At 39.3% G+C, this 16,707-nt stretch overlaps 1 protein-coding gene across 3 annotated transcripts in view; it reads left to right on the plus strand.

Annotated features, from left to right (window-relative positions):
* syt7b (synaptotagmin VIIb) overlaps positions 1-16,707 on the plus strand; it is a 116,206-nt gene that overhangs the window by 53,066 nt on the left and 46,433 nt on the right. For 2 of the 3 annotated variants that reach the window (XM_019358207.2, XM_005466968.4), the window contains exons 2-4: positions 865-968; positions 9,040-9,119; positions 10,151-10,285. In XM_019358207.2, coding sequence (XP_019213752.1) covers positions 865-968; positions 9,040-9,119; positions 10,151-10,285 — 319 coding nt within the window. Of the gene's footprint in view, positions 1-864; positions 969-9,039; positions 9,120-10,150; positions 10,286-14,635; positions 14,836-16,707 lie in introns of those variants that run through there. The other variant, XM_019358212.2, reaches the window with a different exon arrangement.

The raw sequence follows: 16,707 nt of genomic DNA on the forward strand, positions 1-16,707 counted from the left end.
ACATATATGAGGTGCATAATACGAGAAGAAGAAAGTAGATGGAAAGAGTGCGAGCATGGGCAAGAGCGTGGATAAGAATGATTAAGTTGACTTAGCTGATCCTCTTCCAATATTTATTGGCCTCAACAAATTTGTTGTCGGTGCACAGGCAGGGATAAAAAATGAAGTCGAGGGATCAAGGGAAAATCCAGCAGTCAGATGAATTTTTCAGGTGGAGGGGAACTCAGAAAATGATCATCTGCGTAGCAGAGACAAAAAGGATGCAACAGTTATGAGTTCATTGTTTGCCAACATTGCTTTTGCTTTGTGCCAGTGGATTACGAATTGCTTGGCAGACAGCGGGATGAACTGCATTGTTGATAGGCAGAAATTGAAAGAAATAGAGATGAAGAATGGAAGGCTGTGGAAGAAGTTTTCATCTGTCAAGATGGGAACAAAGTTGCTGAAGGATTTACGAGATAGAAGAGAGCAAAAGGAAGCTGGTAATTGCACAGCTTCTGGCCTCGTGATATTATCTCTTCCTGACATGTGCGCATCGCCCATTGATACATGCAGGGAACATGGGGATGATGCCTTTTCACTGCCTTTGTGCCCCCCTCGTTCCTGTTACATTTCTCTCTGTCTTACTGATGACAGTTGCCAAATGACAAGGATGAATGGTGAAAGGAAGGAAGGAAATAAGGAAGGAAAGCACATTACTAAGCATCACTCCTGATTATCTGAAGCATTTCCCCAAAATGTTGAGCTCTGTCTTTCTTTGTCCTTCAACAGATCATCTCAGACTTTAAACCTCAGGAGCTTTAAAAGGCTAATTGTTACAATAAATGCACTAACACCCTCTGTGTGTCTGTCTCTCTCCCTCAGGCTCAGTGTCTCTCAGTGTATTCCTGGTGTCTGTTGCATTCATAGTATGTGCCATTTGGCTGGTAGCTCTGTGTGGCGTCTGCACCTGGTGCCAACGTAAATTGGTAAGTTACAATACTTATTATTCACTTTTTAATGACCATGTTCCAGTATTGACATTTGCTTTAAGTCCCCAGCGACCCCAGCAAGAATATATTGTAGCTCTTTAATAGGCATCTTGGAAATCACTGTGAAATGGAAACTGAGATTTTGTTTTTTTTCCCTGGTGAGTAGGCGGCATCATTTATTCTATAAATAAACTTTTGGAATAAAAATAGTTGCATAATCACTCTGCAGATTCTTGATTTCTTTTCTTTTCAAGTATGGTAAAGAAAATCTAACCAGATACATCAACTGTATATTTGTTATATCCTAGATATTTAAGTGTTTTAGAGGCAGTTGGTACAATTTGTAAGGTCTTGTTTTGGAGGATGACTGGACAAACTGGCTGAGTGTACACATCCATTTTTTTTAGGAAGTAAGAAGGTTGTGGAAATTCTGCTGGGCCTTCTCACTGTATGAATAATTCATTATTGGAAGGATCAGCACAGCTTTTTTAATGCCGTGCACAGAAAACCTAAGATTTTTCATTTATTGTGTGTCCTAACCTTCAAATGAATTGAACATTTTTGGTGCACAGGATGAAGAAAAAAAACTCATTTTGATATGGTGGTCTTTAAAGAAAAAAAAAAAATTTCTAAATCTTGCACATTTTTATTCAAAAACAAATTAAATGTTATCTGAAATCCAAAATTTTGATATGCAAACAAAGTATGTGCTCATTTGGATGAACAGAGTGTACTGAAAAAATACTGACGTGTGCATGTTGAATGTTTTCTTTTCACTCGTCTGAGAAAATACATGTTGTGAAAGCAAAATGGCCTCAATACTGACCACTGAATGAAAAAAAACTGTGTTTTTTCCTGAAAATTCAAATTAATGTGATATAACTCTTTAAAGCCTGAACTTTGAAAAAGCTGCCAGAAAATTCCTTTATTTTTTTGAGTGTTTAATGAAGCTTCTGACAAATAAAACAAATTTTAGATATGAATTTGTATATATGTAAGTTTTAATTTGTATAATATTTTCTGCATGCAACTTTTTTATTTTTTGCAATTTATTGCTTAAATATGTTCATTTTATTTTAGTTTTTGGGGGTGGAGGTGGGGAGATGGGGGTGTCACACTGATGATGTAGCAGTCTCAAAAACTCACAAAGACTCATGTATTAAATATGGGGCACTTGTCATTGCAGAGTTAAATCAGCATCAATTTAATTAATATTAGAGACTTGACATGTGGCTTTCAGTTTCTGACACTGCAGATGAGAGTTGCAGACCCACTGGTTTGGTCCTCTGTCTAATAACTGAGGGTTGAATCTCTCAGAGAAGCAAGTCTTTCTTTACAGTCAAACTGTTTCAGAACAACATCTTGTAGCTGTGTAGAAGATTTACAGCTCTATAGACAGTCAGGCCTTCTTCTGACATTTCTGTAGCCTTGAATTGAATGTGTTTGCTTGCTTTGTGTTGCTGTTAAATAGTGTTGTGCTTTTTCTGCGCCGTGGCACTAGAAGCAGGAGAGAGGCTGTATATTTGGCTGTGGCAGCAAACATGATCAGAAACCTCTGTAACTGTGGCCGTGGCTCTGAGCTTCGTGCATCATGGCAGCCGCTCCATGCTAATGATTAATATGCTAATGAGCGTCACTTTGAGCAATTGGCTGCTCGAGTAGCTGTAATTCCTCCTATACATTTTGATCTGCTGGCATTTCCCCCACTTTGTCCTGTCTTTCCTCCCTTCTTGCATCTCTTTTGTCCTGTTCGCATCTCTCTCTGTTTGAATAGTGACTGTAGCACAGCAATTCATTCACCACGACAAGCTAAGAGTTAACTGAGCTATTACAGATGAAAAACACCTTCTAAGTAACATTTACAGTTGCTCACGACTGAGAAACAAACCCATTTCTTATCTTTGTTTACTTTAAAGTTATCCACATCTCTCTGTGTTTTTGTGTCACCTTCTCTCTGTATAACAAATGATCTGGTTTGTATTTGTCTCTTTGTCACCTTATCACCCCGTCCTTGTCAGAATTTCACTGCTTCTCTCTGCCTTTTTCCAGTATTGTCCCTTGCTTGCATCTGTTGCAAGTTTAGTTCTCCCTTCTGTTTGCTTTGTATTTCCTTAAGGTTAAATAAATAATCACATACATTATAAGAAAAGAGGAACATACATTGTATATACACATATGTTATGTTGGGGGTGCAGATTTTAGATAGTGAAATCTGGAAATAGTGGGTGCTGTTACCTGAAAGCTATAATCTTACCCACTGATCAAAATTTACTGTCAAAGATTTTCTGTCAGCAGATTAATCATTTCATTGACTAACCTCTTTGGCTCTAGTCAGTAAAGATAGTTCAGTATTGCTTGTACTGAACTATTTTTTCTTTCTCTGAGTGAGGAATGCACAAAGCAGGAACTCCAGCAACACTTGAGGGAAGATGAACAACTTTAATAATTGACCAACGCGTTTCGGCTTGTGGCCTTCATCAGGGTCATGACCCTGATGAATTCTTTCATCCTCTCCATGCACCTTGGAAGCAAGTGAAGTTGTGCCAGAAATTTTTTCTGAGTGAGGAATAGCAAGGAAGATATTGCATCACCCATTTGAAACAACAGATGCATTTTAAAGGAAATCACTGGATTACAATTTTTTCATAACATAAGAAATTAAATGTTTTCTTTTTAAAACATCATCTGTTGTGTGTCTCCATTTTTAGTACATGGCCATCCTGCTCTGCTATCTAAAGGTTATTTTAGTTGGTTTTTGGTCATTCCTTGGCTTGCTTGATGTTGTCATAATATCAGCAAAAATATTGGGTTATTACCGTCTAATCTTTGAATTCAGGTGTTTTCAGTCCCATTGTATAAAATCAAGGACCTAGCCATGCAGTCTCCTTTAATAAACAACCCCCTAAAAATAATCAGTGGTCATTTCAAGTCTCTCTGGCTTCTTATTAGCACTATTCATGTGTAGCACATTTTTAAGCTCACTTTTTAAACCTTACATTGTAACTACAGCCCACAGTTTGTCAGACGCTCCAGAAAAGAATCGCTCTCAGGCTAACTAAGATTGATAAGATAACTAAGATGATCCTAAGTTTAATGTAGTAAGAGTACATTAAGAGTGCTAAGAGCACATTAAAGTTAGGATTAGGCATTGTTCATAGCGAGTCATCCAAACTACACACTAGCATATGAACCTCATGCTGTGGATGGATCATCTCAGGTGTTCTCTTGACTGGTGTTTGGTCCATTGGTATCTGTGCATTGGGGTCATTCACAGATTATGTAGATCAAGGTAGTGGATTTACAGTCTACTTATTTTTCTGTGTTAAAAATAGGGGAAACAAAACACAGCCTTAACAGATGAATTGCAAACATAATGGAACAGCTTCCTGTGAATGTCCCTGACACACACTCCTGCCAAGCTACAATATTAATGAGTGGTTACAAAATATAGCACACAAACAGGTGTTTGTTTTTTATGGCTACCAAGGATCTGCTGTGATACTGTGCACAGCAGCATTGTGTGTTTTTCTGAATTTCAAACATCTAAGCCAAAACTTACTTAAGTTTCCTATAAATCATGTTTGTATCATTTAAAGATGAAAAAGGATCAATAGGAGAGTGTTTGCACTCTAATGAATGGACCTGTTTGGTCCATTGCCATTGGTTGTTTATAGGAGTGGAAAGGGGAGGAGAGTAGCAGAGGGAAGGAAGAGGGAGGCAGAGGCATACAGGCAGGCGAGAGTGGAAGGTGCTGTTGGTGTTTGTTGAACATCCAGGTGTATGACAAGCATGATGACAGTGTGACTTAGGAGGATGATCCAGAGGGAAGCCGGGCCACACTGCTCTGAACAGGGAATCACCCTCTGTGCCTTTCACATCTCCAGTTCATCTCATGTGACAGTTTTATCATCCTCTGCACAGCTTCATTATTCTAGATCCAGTTTCGAACCTCGCGTCTTGTCTCTTCCTGTTTCTCACTTGGCCCTCCGCTCCGTCGTACTCAGTTGCTTCTGCTTCTCCCCATCCTCCCGATCATCCCGTCTGTTTCTCACATCCTCCCACACTCTGTCAGCATTGTACCTTCTCCAACCTCTCTCCAGCCTCCTGAAGATTTTATGATTTTGCTTAATGATAGATGAGCCGCACTTGATAGCATATACTTGACTGTTATGCCATCCTTCCTTTTCTGAGTCTGTGTACATGTGTTCCAGTGCAGTGTTGTGGCTGGATGTAGGTACAGATCAGGTCAGGGCCCCAAGCGTCGCTCTCTATTGAAGATGTTTGTGGAGTTGAGTTGGACATATGAGAAGAGACATGATGAATAATAGAGTTTATTTTAGATGCATTAGCGATATAAAGTGGAATGCATAAAGAGGCCACCTGTCTGTAGGACACTGAAAGCTGAATTAAGATAAACATTCGGCTCTTTGCTGTGTCTGAAAGCCCCCAGGCTGTGAGCAGCATGATATCTTTTATTGAGTACAAGAGTTGCATTTGAACCAGAAACGGAAAAGAAAAATTAAAAAAATCTTTTGAAAAAGTTGGATAACTCGATCGTGTGAAAATGCACATTTGCATTGCATTTTTTGACTAGATGGATGGATGGATGCATGGGTAGGTAGGTAGGTAGGTAGATAGATAGATAGATAGATAGATAGATAGATAGATAGATAGATAGATAGATAGATAGATAGATAGATAGCATTTTCATGTATGCATAATAATTCTGCTCTCTTTTTGGTCTTGGTTTACTGCAATGTGGGCCATTTTCAGTGACCTGTTTTGTCTAGACATGAGGAAACTAAAATTCATTGTGTCCTCTTTCGACTCTGGAAACATCTGTTCGAAGGTTTTTCAGACTACTCTCTTAAATATTTATAAGGTTGCATTAAAACACTCCACATGGACTAAAGTTTCCACCCAGAGAATCTTAGTTTTTTTTTTTTCATTTAACACTTAATTTAATCTAATGTTTTAATGTTTTCATTCTTAAAGATTTTTTTGTATAAGCTCTCTCTGGAGTTCTGTAAAAATCTTTTTATACTGCTGTTTTTCTCTGTAAAAATCATGTTCGAAACTCGGATTTTTATGAGAAAATCTGTGACAGCTGCTCTGTGGTGACTTTCTCACTTTTACAGTGAGGTCCATAAATATTTGAACAATACTTCTGCCTCTGTACACCACCAAAGTGGATTTTAAATCAAGATGCGATTGAAGTGCACCATTTCGACTTTCATTCACAGGATTTGGCATTGCAATAAAAAACATTGCATTGCCATTTTTAAAGACACTATTTGTTTTCAGATGTGCAAATGTTATCGGATAACTGACAAGCAGTTTCATGGCTAGTTGAGGCTTGTTCAAATTAAACAGATAAAAGAGCTCAAGCTCCAAGTGTTGAACTTGCGTTTGGTGTCTTTTCACTCAATATGAGATCCAAAGAGATGTTTATACAAGTGAAGGAAGCAATCAGTAGGCTAAAGGATGGATGATGACACAAATATATTACACATTGGAAGTAGCTAAACTTGTGCCAGAAACCTTTCTTCTGTTTCTGAAATATTTCCATGGTTCAGAAAGACAAATTCACAACACTTCATTTCGTAGAAATACAGAGGGTTTAGAATAACAGGTACAAACCACTGGTTACACTCAAGAACAAGAAGGGCAGATCAGACTTTTAATAATAATAATCTTTAGAGAGATGCAACCAAGAGTAATTTGTACCATAAGGATGAGAAGAGAGAAGAATAGAGAAGAAAACAGCTATTGATCTGAAGCATACCACATCATCTGTCAAACATAGTGCAGGCAGTCTTATGAATCGGCCATGTATGATGTGACTCCAGATAGAAGTAGCAGGATGATTTCTGAAGAGTACAGGGCCATGCTCTCTGCTCAGATTCAGACAAATGCTGTAAAACTGATCGGCTGCACTTTACAGTCATATGGATAAAGCATACTGCAAAAGCAACCCAAGAGTTTGTCAACCTAAAACAAATGGGATGTTACAGTAAAGGCCTGGCAAAGCATCTCAAGGGAGGAAACGCAGCATTTGTTTCCTCTCTTAAAGATGACAGTCTGCACTTTAGCCACATCTTTATTGTTTGAATTAAAATCCACTGTGGATGATGTATATATAATGTAAGGAAGAGCAGCAAAGCAAACCCTGATGTCAGACTGTCCTCATCATTTCTTTATGTTACCTACATGGCTGCGGGTGTGTGTCACTAACAGTATGTCTGCCCTGGGTGTGAACTCACTGCTCAGCCGGCTTTTAAATTTGTATGTTTTCTACGTTTGTAGGGTCCCTCAAACAGCAGGACTAGTACAAGTAGTACACAATATAATGTTTGTGTTCAAGCAACACCACTATGGCTACTTTTCTCTCGGAGTGACATTAAAATTCACCTTTGTTTGTCGAAGCTGTGACGAGAGTGCAAGAAGGAATCGCGTCACACCTTCAGCCCCACACAGCTTCTAAGAGACGCACTGAGAAAAAGCAAGAAAACGAGAAAAAGATTAAAATAAAATAAATAGCTGCCCTTCAATACTCAATTAGTCGGCATTTGCGAAATTAATGTTAAATTTAAAATGTCACCACCACATTTCAAGTTTGAGTTTTTTTTACCCCTCTGGCATGGTGTGATATTCTTATTAATAGCCCATAGAGAGGATTGGTATATATTTTTTATCAAAATATGGCATATGTAATTAAAACGCATGTCAAGTTGATTTTGTGGCTAATTAATTACAGCAACAGATGGTAATGTAGCTGAAATCTTCAAATAGGAACGAGTCCAACATGCAATTTGCCTCAAAGCAAACATAAAAAAAGTCTAACAGCAATTTTATGTCTTGCCTATTTGGTGGACATTTTATTACATATGTGCACCTCATGTCGTTGTCGTGAGCTTATAATGGAAAAACATTATGTAAGAAGTGAGAGTCGGTGTGACTCAGCGGGAAAGAGCTCAGTGTTATCACCCCCAAGAGTTTAATAAATACGGAGTTCAATAAAACATAGAGGTCAATAACTGTAACTACTGTATATTGCTTTGCTGAAAGCACTGTCCATTAAGTAGAAAATATTTGCACAGAGTAGGTAAGATAAGGTTTATAAGTCATCGCAGCAGCAATGTATGCAGTTACGTTGCCCAGTTAGAATTTCACCGTCTTCCAAATGACCTGGCTTCACCTGAAAAAGCAGCTCTTTTCGGTTTGAGAGGAAAGCCTTTAGATTTCCAGTCTGTAAATGTGTTTTTTCCCTTTTATATAAGATCTGACATATCATTGTTTCATATCATATCACAGATTTTTTCGATGCCGAGTTTGATTGCATGACCCGCAGCTTTTTGATATACCGTACAGCCCAGCATCTGATTTCACCTACTGCGACACTACAGTAAAGGCATGTCAGTTAGATTTCCATTACATTTTATTGACTCTTCCTGGCAGCGGTGGAGAATTTAACTTATTTGTTCAATCTTAACTATCAAAACATGCCACAGCAATCTCCACAAGCTTTTTCAGAAAACAAAAGCTGTTGTAGACCCAAAACCTACTTTGATTTTTTTGAGGAGACACACATCACAGCATAGGCGCAGTGGTGATATGTGCAGGCCCTCCGGCTATGCTGTAACTACAGCTTCGGCTGTAATAAACAATGTAGTGGCACCTCCGAAGGCTTTCACGAATGACTTCCTGTTTTCAAATCTTGAGTTATCTCATTATCTTAATGTGTCTGATTTCACTTTAAGTCTGATGTAGCCTGCAGCTGCACTGTGTGTCTGTGTGCGTGCTTCTTGTGTGCGAAAACATTTTTGCCCATGTATCATGCATGTGAGATTGTGCATCTCATTTTAGTTAAGTGGTCCCTGGCATCAAACCAGTGTGCACTCGTCCCTCATTTATTACATTTTACAACATGTGTTGGAACCTGATGTTATTCTAAAAACCTGAGCAATGAACACTTGACTTGCACAGATGCCTTTATAAACGATGAGAAACACACTTCTAAGATGTGTGTCCCCCTCTTACTCTCTCTGTCTCTCTCGTGTCTTTGCAGGGGAAGAGGAATAAGCCCGGGATGGAGGCTGCCAGCTCTCCAGATTCAGTGAGAGGTCGAGGGGAAAATAAAGCCATCAAGTAGGTGTCAGGGAGGGAGTAGATGGAAGCACGTGGGAATAATGTATGATGTGGTGATAGTATCACATTTTAACTGCTATTTGTGATTGCAAACTAATCTCGTAGCTCTGTGCGTGGACTCAAATGCTTTCCCTGAAATTATGCCCTAAAGATAGTGAGCATTTATCAAAGAGATTTCATATTGTACTACTAAATATTGTACTATATGTACATATACATATACGATGTATGACTCTGCTACTGTGCCCATAAAAAAAACTACCCGATTTAAATTTGTCCTTGGGCAGCTCTGGACCACTTCCAACATTGCTGCTATTTTTAGATCACTCTGTGAAAATCGTGTTCTGACCTCCTGGTCTGCTGATGTAAATCAAAGGGTGCATTATGGTAAATGGTCTTCACCTTATATTTTTTAAAAATTAACCAATTTTTAGACCTAGCAACAGCCTACTCACCGTTTGCTCTATTTGGAATAAATAGAAATAAGCACACTAAGCTAATTGTTAAGCTTAGGATATCGACGCTATGAATATATTTCTGCCCCTGTTTCAAATATAATTAAGCATTATTGAATACAAGAGGGTGACACTAACAGCTTGCCACAGATCTATTAGTTATTTTGAGCTATTTCCTTTGACGTTTTTATTCTGAGTGCATACCTGACTTGTTTTTTTTGTCGTTTTAAATTCATACTGACTTTTCTCCCTTGTCTCCTTATCTCCTTTGTTTTGTTTCCTCATCGTTGACAGCGTGATAAAACACACAGGTCACTTCCTTCCATCCTCCTTTCTGAGCGTTTCGACCCACTTTTCATGATACTGGGTGACCATAAACTTGTAGTCATCCTGTAGCCAAATTCATGTTAAATTTATTTAAAGAGTATTTAAAAAGAATATTTTCACTTTTTAGATTTTTTTTAAATTTATTTCTCAACTTTTTTCAAGATCTGCTTTGTTTTTTCTTCTTTATATATGTCTGTGATTGTTTACTGCTCTCACCTGTCTCACCTTTTGCTTTCTCTCTGGCTACAGCGATCTAGACAGAGACTTTTGGAATAACAATGACAGCAGCAATGTCCAACAGAGGTGGAGCTCCTACCCACCCAAGGAGTTCCTCTTAAACATGTCTCCCTATGCACCCTACGGAGACCCCCGCCTCACGCCCAAGTGAGTCTCAGTCATGTCTGGTAAGGGACTCCTCTGTCTGGGCAGGGCTGTAATGAACAGGGGCTTCTGTACAACGCTGTAGAAGTGGTCAACATACTAAAATTAGATATTATTATAATAGCAAATTAGTGATTTTAGTCCAATCTTTTGCTATTTGAGGTCATAAGTATGAGACAAATAGCACTAAAATATTCCAAATCAAAGGCTGATCAATACACAACTCAGAGCAGTGAAAAGGTCACATTTAATAGCCTAAAGGGAAACAGAGAGCCTGATTTTGTAACGCTGTCAGATCACATATCTTTTAAATGGAATTTTCCCCTCATCCCCGGTAATCCTCATGTTTTTGCATTCAGGCATGTCCACAGTGAGGTGGTGTTTAGTATGCACTGCTGGCCATGCAGCAGCTGATAGAGATGTGCAGCACCATCCCTTAATATCTGTGATTCCTTGGGCTGCGCTGACACTGACAGGAATTATGCACATTTTCCAAACTGCTGCTTTCAGACAGAAAGGCTGCAGTTGTATCCGTATTAATGTTGTTTATCCTATTTGTAAACAGGAAACAGCGCTAAATCATAAACGTTTGAGATGAAATTCCACAGAGACGATTTTGAGTCATGTCTCTTTAAAACGATACAGAAGAGTAAACTGAGGAAGCAACAGTATAGTTTGCTCTTACATCACATACAGCGTGTACAAATGAATGTCTTTGATAGCTCCACTGCTTACAGCCCTGCTAACTTCACGTCAGTAGACCCTCCCTACCTCTCACCTGCAGCCCATGGACTGTTACCATGGAGACGGACAACCCTCAGAGAAAAGATCCCACTGTTTAACATAAAACTTTTCCCCATTTGTGGTACTGGGGGGGGCACTCAGCGCCAAATATTCAAATCTTCTTTTCAGGATTGTGTAATAAATAACCAGCATCTCCACAGAGGGTTGAACGTAGTGCACTAAGAAAGAGAGTTTTTCAGTTTTTGTCAGGATTACTTTGACATTCAGAGAAGTATGCTTATTTGCTTTCTGGCTAACATGATCAATACTACTCATGTAGTATGTTTTATTAAGAGCTAAAGCTTCTTTTTTCAAACTGAGAATGAACTAAGGGGCTGCACCACAATCCAGTAAAAAATAAATAAATATAGGAGGATTACTTTGGAGTGTAAGCATGCAAAGCTACTCTTGTTCAGGTATAAAAATATGGAGGTGAATGAGCATAATAGTAAATCCCCTTTAAATATAAATCTGCAGTCAAGATGTGGTCAGATTAGCTTGAGTTCAGAGGTCTGAAAAAAAAGTGACTTCTTCAGCAAAACATGTAATAGACACACCGGTCCACTTTGTCCATTTCATGCTTTGCCTCTCCAAAACGTGAACATGCAGAAGTTGTATTGTGCATGCAGAAGTTGAATTACCAGCAGAGATAATGTATGAAGTTCATTTCAGGGTGCCTAATCACCGGAAACGATTAAGCTAGGCGGCTAACGTGTATTTACATGTAAATGCGTTAATAATGTCTGATAAAACGCTTTCCTGTGATTATTTTCATGTGGGCTTGAAATAAAATGTTTCCCTCTGTTGTTACTGCAACTTCTGCATGCGTGTCTGTTTCACATTTTGGAGAGGCAAAGCGTGAAATGGACACAGTGGACCAGCATGTATCTGCATCTGACCAATCACGTTGTTGTGATGTCATAACTTTGGAATGTGGAGCAAAAAGAAAAAAGAAGCTTTTGTTAATATAAAACTCTCTTCATGAAAAAATTATGAACATTTCCAGTGTTTTCTTTATTAATTTGAACAGTGTAATAAATATATTATCCAGTTAGGTTTCCTGTTAGCCAGATTTATGTTACTGATGTTGGTATGCCAGTGATAGTTTTTAATAGCGTGATCGATTTTTTTGGCTAATGCTAAGACATTGTGACTCGTCAGTTGCTATGTTGATTCTGGACTACAATTGTTATGATGATAGGAGGATAGTAACAACACCAACTCGTTGATATCATGCTCAGTTTCCACTAAAGAAGAAGTGAAAAGCTATACCCAAATGAACAAACCAAACCGTATCGGATTTCTTTATCTTGATTACTGAAAATGCTTCAAATCAAGAGGCAGCTTCATTAATGTAAATGCAGATGTCTTACAACAATGTGTGAACCACTGGGTTACACCCAAAAACAGGGAAAAGTTCTTTGGACAGGCCAAATGTTGCAAAACTGCTCAAATGCAAGCCAATGGCCAAGTCAGTCCCCTGATCTCGACCCAGCAGAGCAGCTTTTCAGTTATTGAAGACAAAACTGACCCAGAAACAAGCAGCAACTGAAAGCAGTTAAGGCCTGGAAGAGCATCTCAAGGGATGAATTTGGTGATGTCTATGGGTTCTTTCATCTAATTACTGAAAACAATCCTTATATTTAAATAATGTTAGCTTGTAGCTTCAAAATGAGTAACTGTGTATAAACATGACTCCAATTCCTGAACAGTTCATTCTAAATTTTTGTTAAAGATCTTGAATGAAAAGTGAAAGTTCGCACTTTCAGTATTATATTTGATATCTGAGGGTGATACTTTCTTCTTTCCACCAGAAAACAAATAATCATATTTCTCAAAATGTCCAACTGTTCCTTTAATGACGTGGTTTTTGGTCTGACTTTTTTCACTGTTTTGTTTTGGGGGTTTTTGTGAGTGTAAAGTTACGTGCTTTTACCCCACTCCCCTTTTTCCCTCACTCTTTCTGTGTTTTCTGCTTGTTGTCACTACTCGTACTATCACTCATAGTACTTTGAGTGCTTTAAGCCTCCCCGATAGCCCTCCTGAGTCTAGTCTACTGAGCCTTATTCCAAAAATAGTGACACTGTATCCTTGGTGTACAGTCCAACGTCTGTTTCATATCAACCTCCATTCCATCATTTAGATGCACCTCACACAGTCACTGAGGCATTAAGTGAACCTGTTCTTTCTTATTTTCTCTAATTATAACTCACTTGACTCTTTCAAAACCACCAGGCGATCAGTTATTTGGTGTCTGCGCAGTGGTGCTGAAATTATTTTTAAATTCAGCGAACAGCAGTGATTATAGCTTTTGTTGTGATTGCATTTCATTATGTTATTGACATGATTAATTCTGTGTGGCGTTTGATAAGATAGTAATAGTGAGATTTCTGAATAGGGTGATAGTGGATCAGTGAGCTATTCCGTAGTCCTTACTGTGGCGATTCCTTTGTACAAAGCAAGTTTGCTTAGCAGCTTTCAAAGGTGTCTTTCAGAGGTAAATCAATAATCACTATTTGGAAACAGTTCAGACAAATTATATCTAAAAGCAAAAGGGGATCAAGTCATGATCATGTTATTCAAGTTCTGATTAATTATATCACATTCATCATTGCAAAAAAAATCCTTCATTTAACTGTCAGCCTACACTTAATGCTTGAATGTCGTTGTGGACGCCCTCCTATTGTTCACCTGTGTGTCGTGTGATTTGTCCTCAATCAAAAGGTCCCGTACTGATCTCAGCGTTCTGTCTGTACTCGTCTCTGTGACGTCCGAGTCCAGGTCAGCTGGGGTTGGGTTTGTGGCATGCTGAGAAGAAAAGAGGACACTTTATATTGAAATGCTTTTTTTTTTCCAATGGGAATATTTGCAAATTAAGTGAAATATTTTATGCAAATGCATAAAAGTGCTGCAGGCGAGTTCTTGTGAACAGACTAGAGTATTCTGTTTTCATACCCTGCAGTCTTAAAATGTGAAGATGATGCAGTTGCATCATTTCTCGGCTATTATGCCTGCCTCCGAGTGCCAGCGGCTTGGTCACTGCTGTGTACATGTATGAGTGAAACGGGCAGAATATCGGCTTCTTGTGGTCCTTTTCTTACCTTAAACTAGGCCATAGTGGACTGAGCAGCTACAATAAGAAAAGTTTCCTGAATATCACTCCACACTTAGTGAGAATCTGTGTAAATTCAACATTAAGAAGTTGCTTTAATAACATATTTTACAATGAACAGAGTAAGCTTTTGTGCAGCTTTGAACTGAATTATTGTAAATATGTTTCGCCCCCTTTTAGTCCCCAAAGAGTGAGACAACTGTCCTCTCCAATGTAGTCAAAGCGTTGGTGACTAGCAGCTGCTCTTCCAAGTTTTTGTTATTCACTGGACACTTGTGGCTAGACTGAGTGCCTGTGAAGTGTCTTAGTCATCGATTTGACTAACTCATAACACTTTTGCTCTCCGGCTCTGTGCGTCTGTCTCTCGTCTATCTCTCTCTTTTTTTTGTTTGTACCTTCTCGTGGGTTTGTCTGTCCGTGTTTTTCTTGTCTACGACCCACCCCACCGTTCCACCCAGTGGGGCTGTGGATAAGGGTGGGCAGGGTGGTGCTGGACCCTCACCGGGGGCCAGTGACAGCGGGGTGGTGCTTGCTCTGGGACTGGGGCAGGGCCCAGTCGCAGCGACAGCGTGCGGAGCATGGTGACGGGGGGCAGCAAGGCCGGGCGCTGGCAGACGGTCCAGAGCCACATGCATGCCGGAGGCCTGCGGTTTAGCAAGTGAGTGGCGCATGGTGACATGGGGCACGCATGAGGGGCTACAGTGGGCACAACAGCAGCATGGTGTGGCAATCAAGGAAGTGAGTCTGTAAAAATATCATGGATGGAGTAGTTGCATGTACTTTTTTTACACCTTTCAAGCCCTGTGCAGGTAAAGACAATGTAAAGCAGGCTTTAAATAGAAGCCAGATGCTTTGCAGAATGCACCTGCCATGCATGAGTAACCGTTTAAACCTCTTGGCTACAGAGAGCTTCCTCACTCATAAACAAATGCCATTTTTATGTCAGCTGCCAACCAAGTGATGTTGCAGACAAAGCGAATTCACGCAGTCGTACTGTTCCTCTGCAGGCTCCAATTTGCTGAAGGCTGTAACAGTTTCAAGAATTTCAGACAAAACAGATGCTCTCTGAAGATCTTCAGAAACGACATGTTCATTCATCTGAAGTAACAGCTTTTTAAACTCTGAGTGGGTTGCTGGATAAACAGCAGGAGAGCAGTTTTATCCGGGCTAGTGATACGAATGAACCTTCTGTTAGTAACTGCTGGATGAATATGATAAGATGATACTGTAAACAACAGTATTCGATAATGGTGCTGCATAGTGGGAGGAGGTATTAAAAGTTACCCAAAGTTTGAGCAGTTTTATGGCTTGTGGTGACATGAAACTCCCTTTAATTAATCAGTGCAAAAGTCTGAAAACCGGATTCTTTTTTTGCTAAAGAGTCAGTGTGAGTAAAGTGCAGCAACTGTAGATACATACAGTAAATACAAACACAAGAACATTATCTCCCAGAAGCCAAAGGGAAATATGTATACGTAAAGACTGGGGCAGGGCCAAGTCACAGCATGGCACCAGTCTTCATTTTGCATTGCATTTTGCATTCTTCCACTCATCCCAGGCCCCACTGTGACCCTTCTTTGGATAGGTGGTTAAGAAAATGAATGGATGGAATTAACAGCTACCCTCATTGTGTGGCATTAAAAAAATTCACACAACCTTAATGTAACAGCTTCATTGCAGAGATAAAGATTTGGTGTCATTACTATACAGTGCTATGACAAAGTTTTTGCCCCTTTCCTGATTTCTTCCTTTTATTTTTTATTATGGTATATTTGTCACACTGATAGTCAAAGAAATTTTAATTTTAGACAAAGATAACAAGAGTAAAAACAAAATTCATGTTAAGGGAAAAATGCTATCCAAACCAGCCTGACCCTCTGTGAAAAAATAATTGCCCCCTAAACCTAATAACTGGTTGTGCCCCTCTTGGCAGTAATCAATAGAGCATTTGCAATAACTGACAATGAGTCTATTATATCCCTGTGGAGGACTTTTGGCCAACCCTTCTTTGCAGAATTGTTTGTAATCCAGCCACACTGGAGGGTTTTCCAGCATGAACGGTCATACCAAAGCATCATAATCAGATTTAAGTCCAGATTTTGAGTAGGACACTGACAACTTGGCTTATACTGCCACATAAACCAAGTGTCCTTGCGCTTCAGAGCATGAAGTAACAGCTGAAAATTGTGCTTCGGGGTTTTCTGGTAGAGAGCAGAATTCACGATTCCATCAAGAATGCCGTCCAAGTCCCGAAGCAGCAAAGCAGCCCCAGACAAGCACACTATCACCACCATGTTTGATTGTTGATATGATGTTCTTTAGATGAAATGCTCTGTTAGTTTTACATCAGACGTAACGGGACTCAAACCATCCAAAAAGTTCAGCTTTTGTTGTGTCAGTTCACAGAATATTTTCCTAAAATTTTTTGGCAAATATGAGACGAGTTTTTGCTCAGCAGTGGTCATCGCCTTTGAACTCTCCCACGGGTGCCGTTTCTGCTCTGTCTTTGTGAATCATGAACTCTGACCTT

Source organism: Oreochromis niloticus, linkage group LG1 (assembly GCF_001858045.2).
Source record: "Oreochromis niloticus isolate F11D_XX linkage group LG1, O_niloticus_UMD_NMBU, whole genome shotgun sequence".
Taxonomy (NCBI): domain Eukaryota; kingdom Metazoa; phylum Chordata; class Actinopteri; order Cichliformes; family Cichlidae; genus Oreochromis; species Oreochromis niloticus.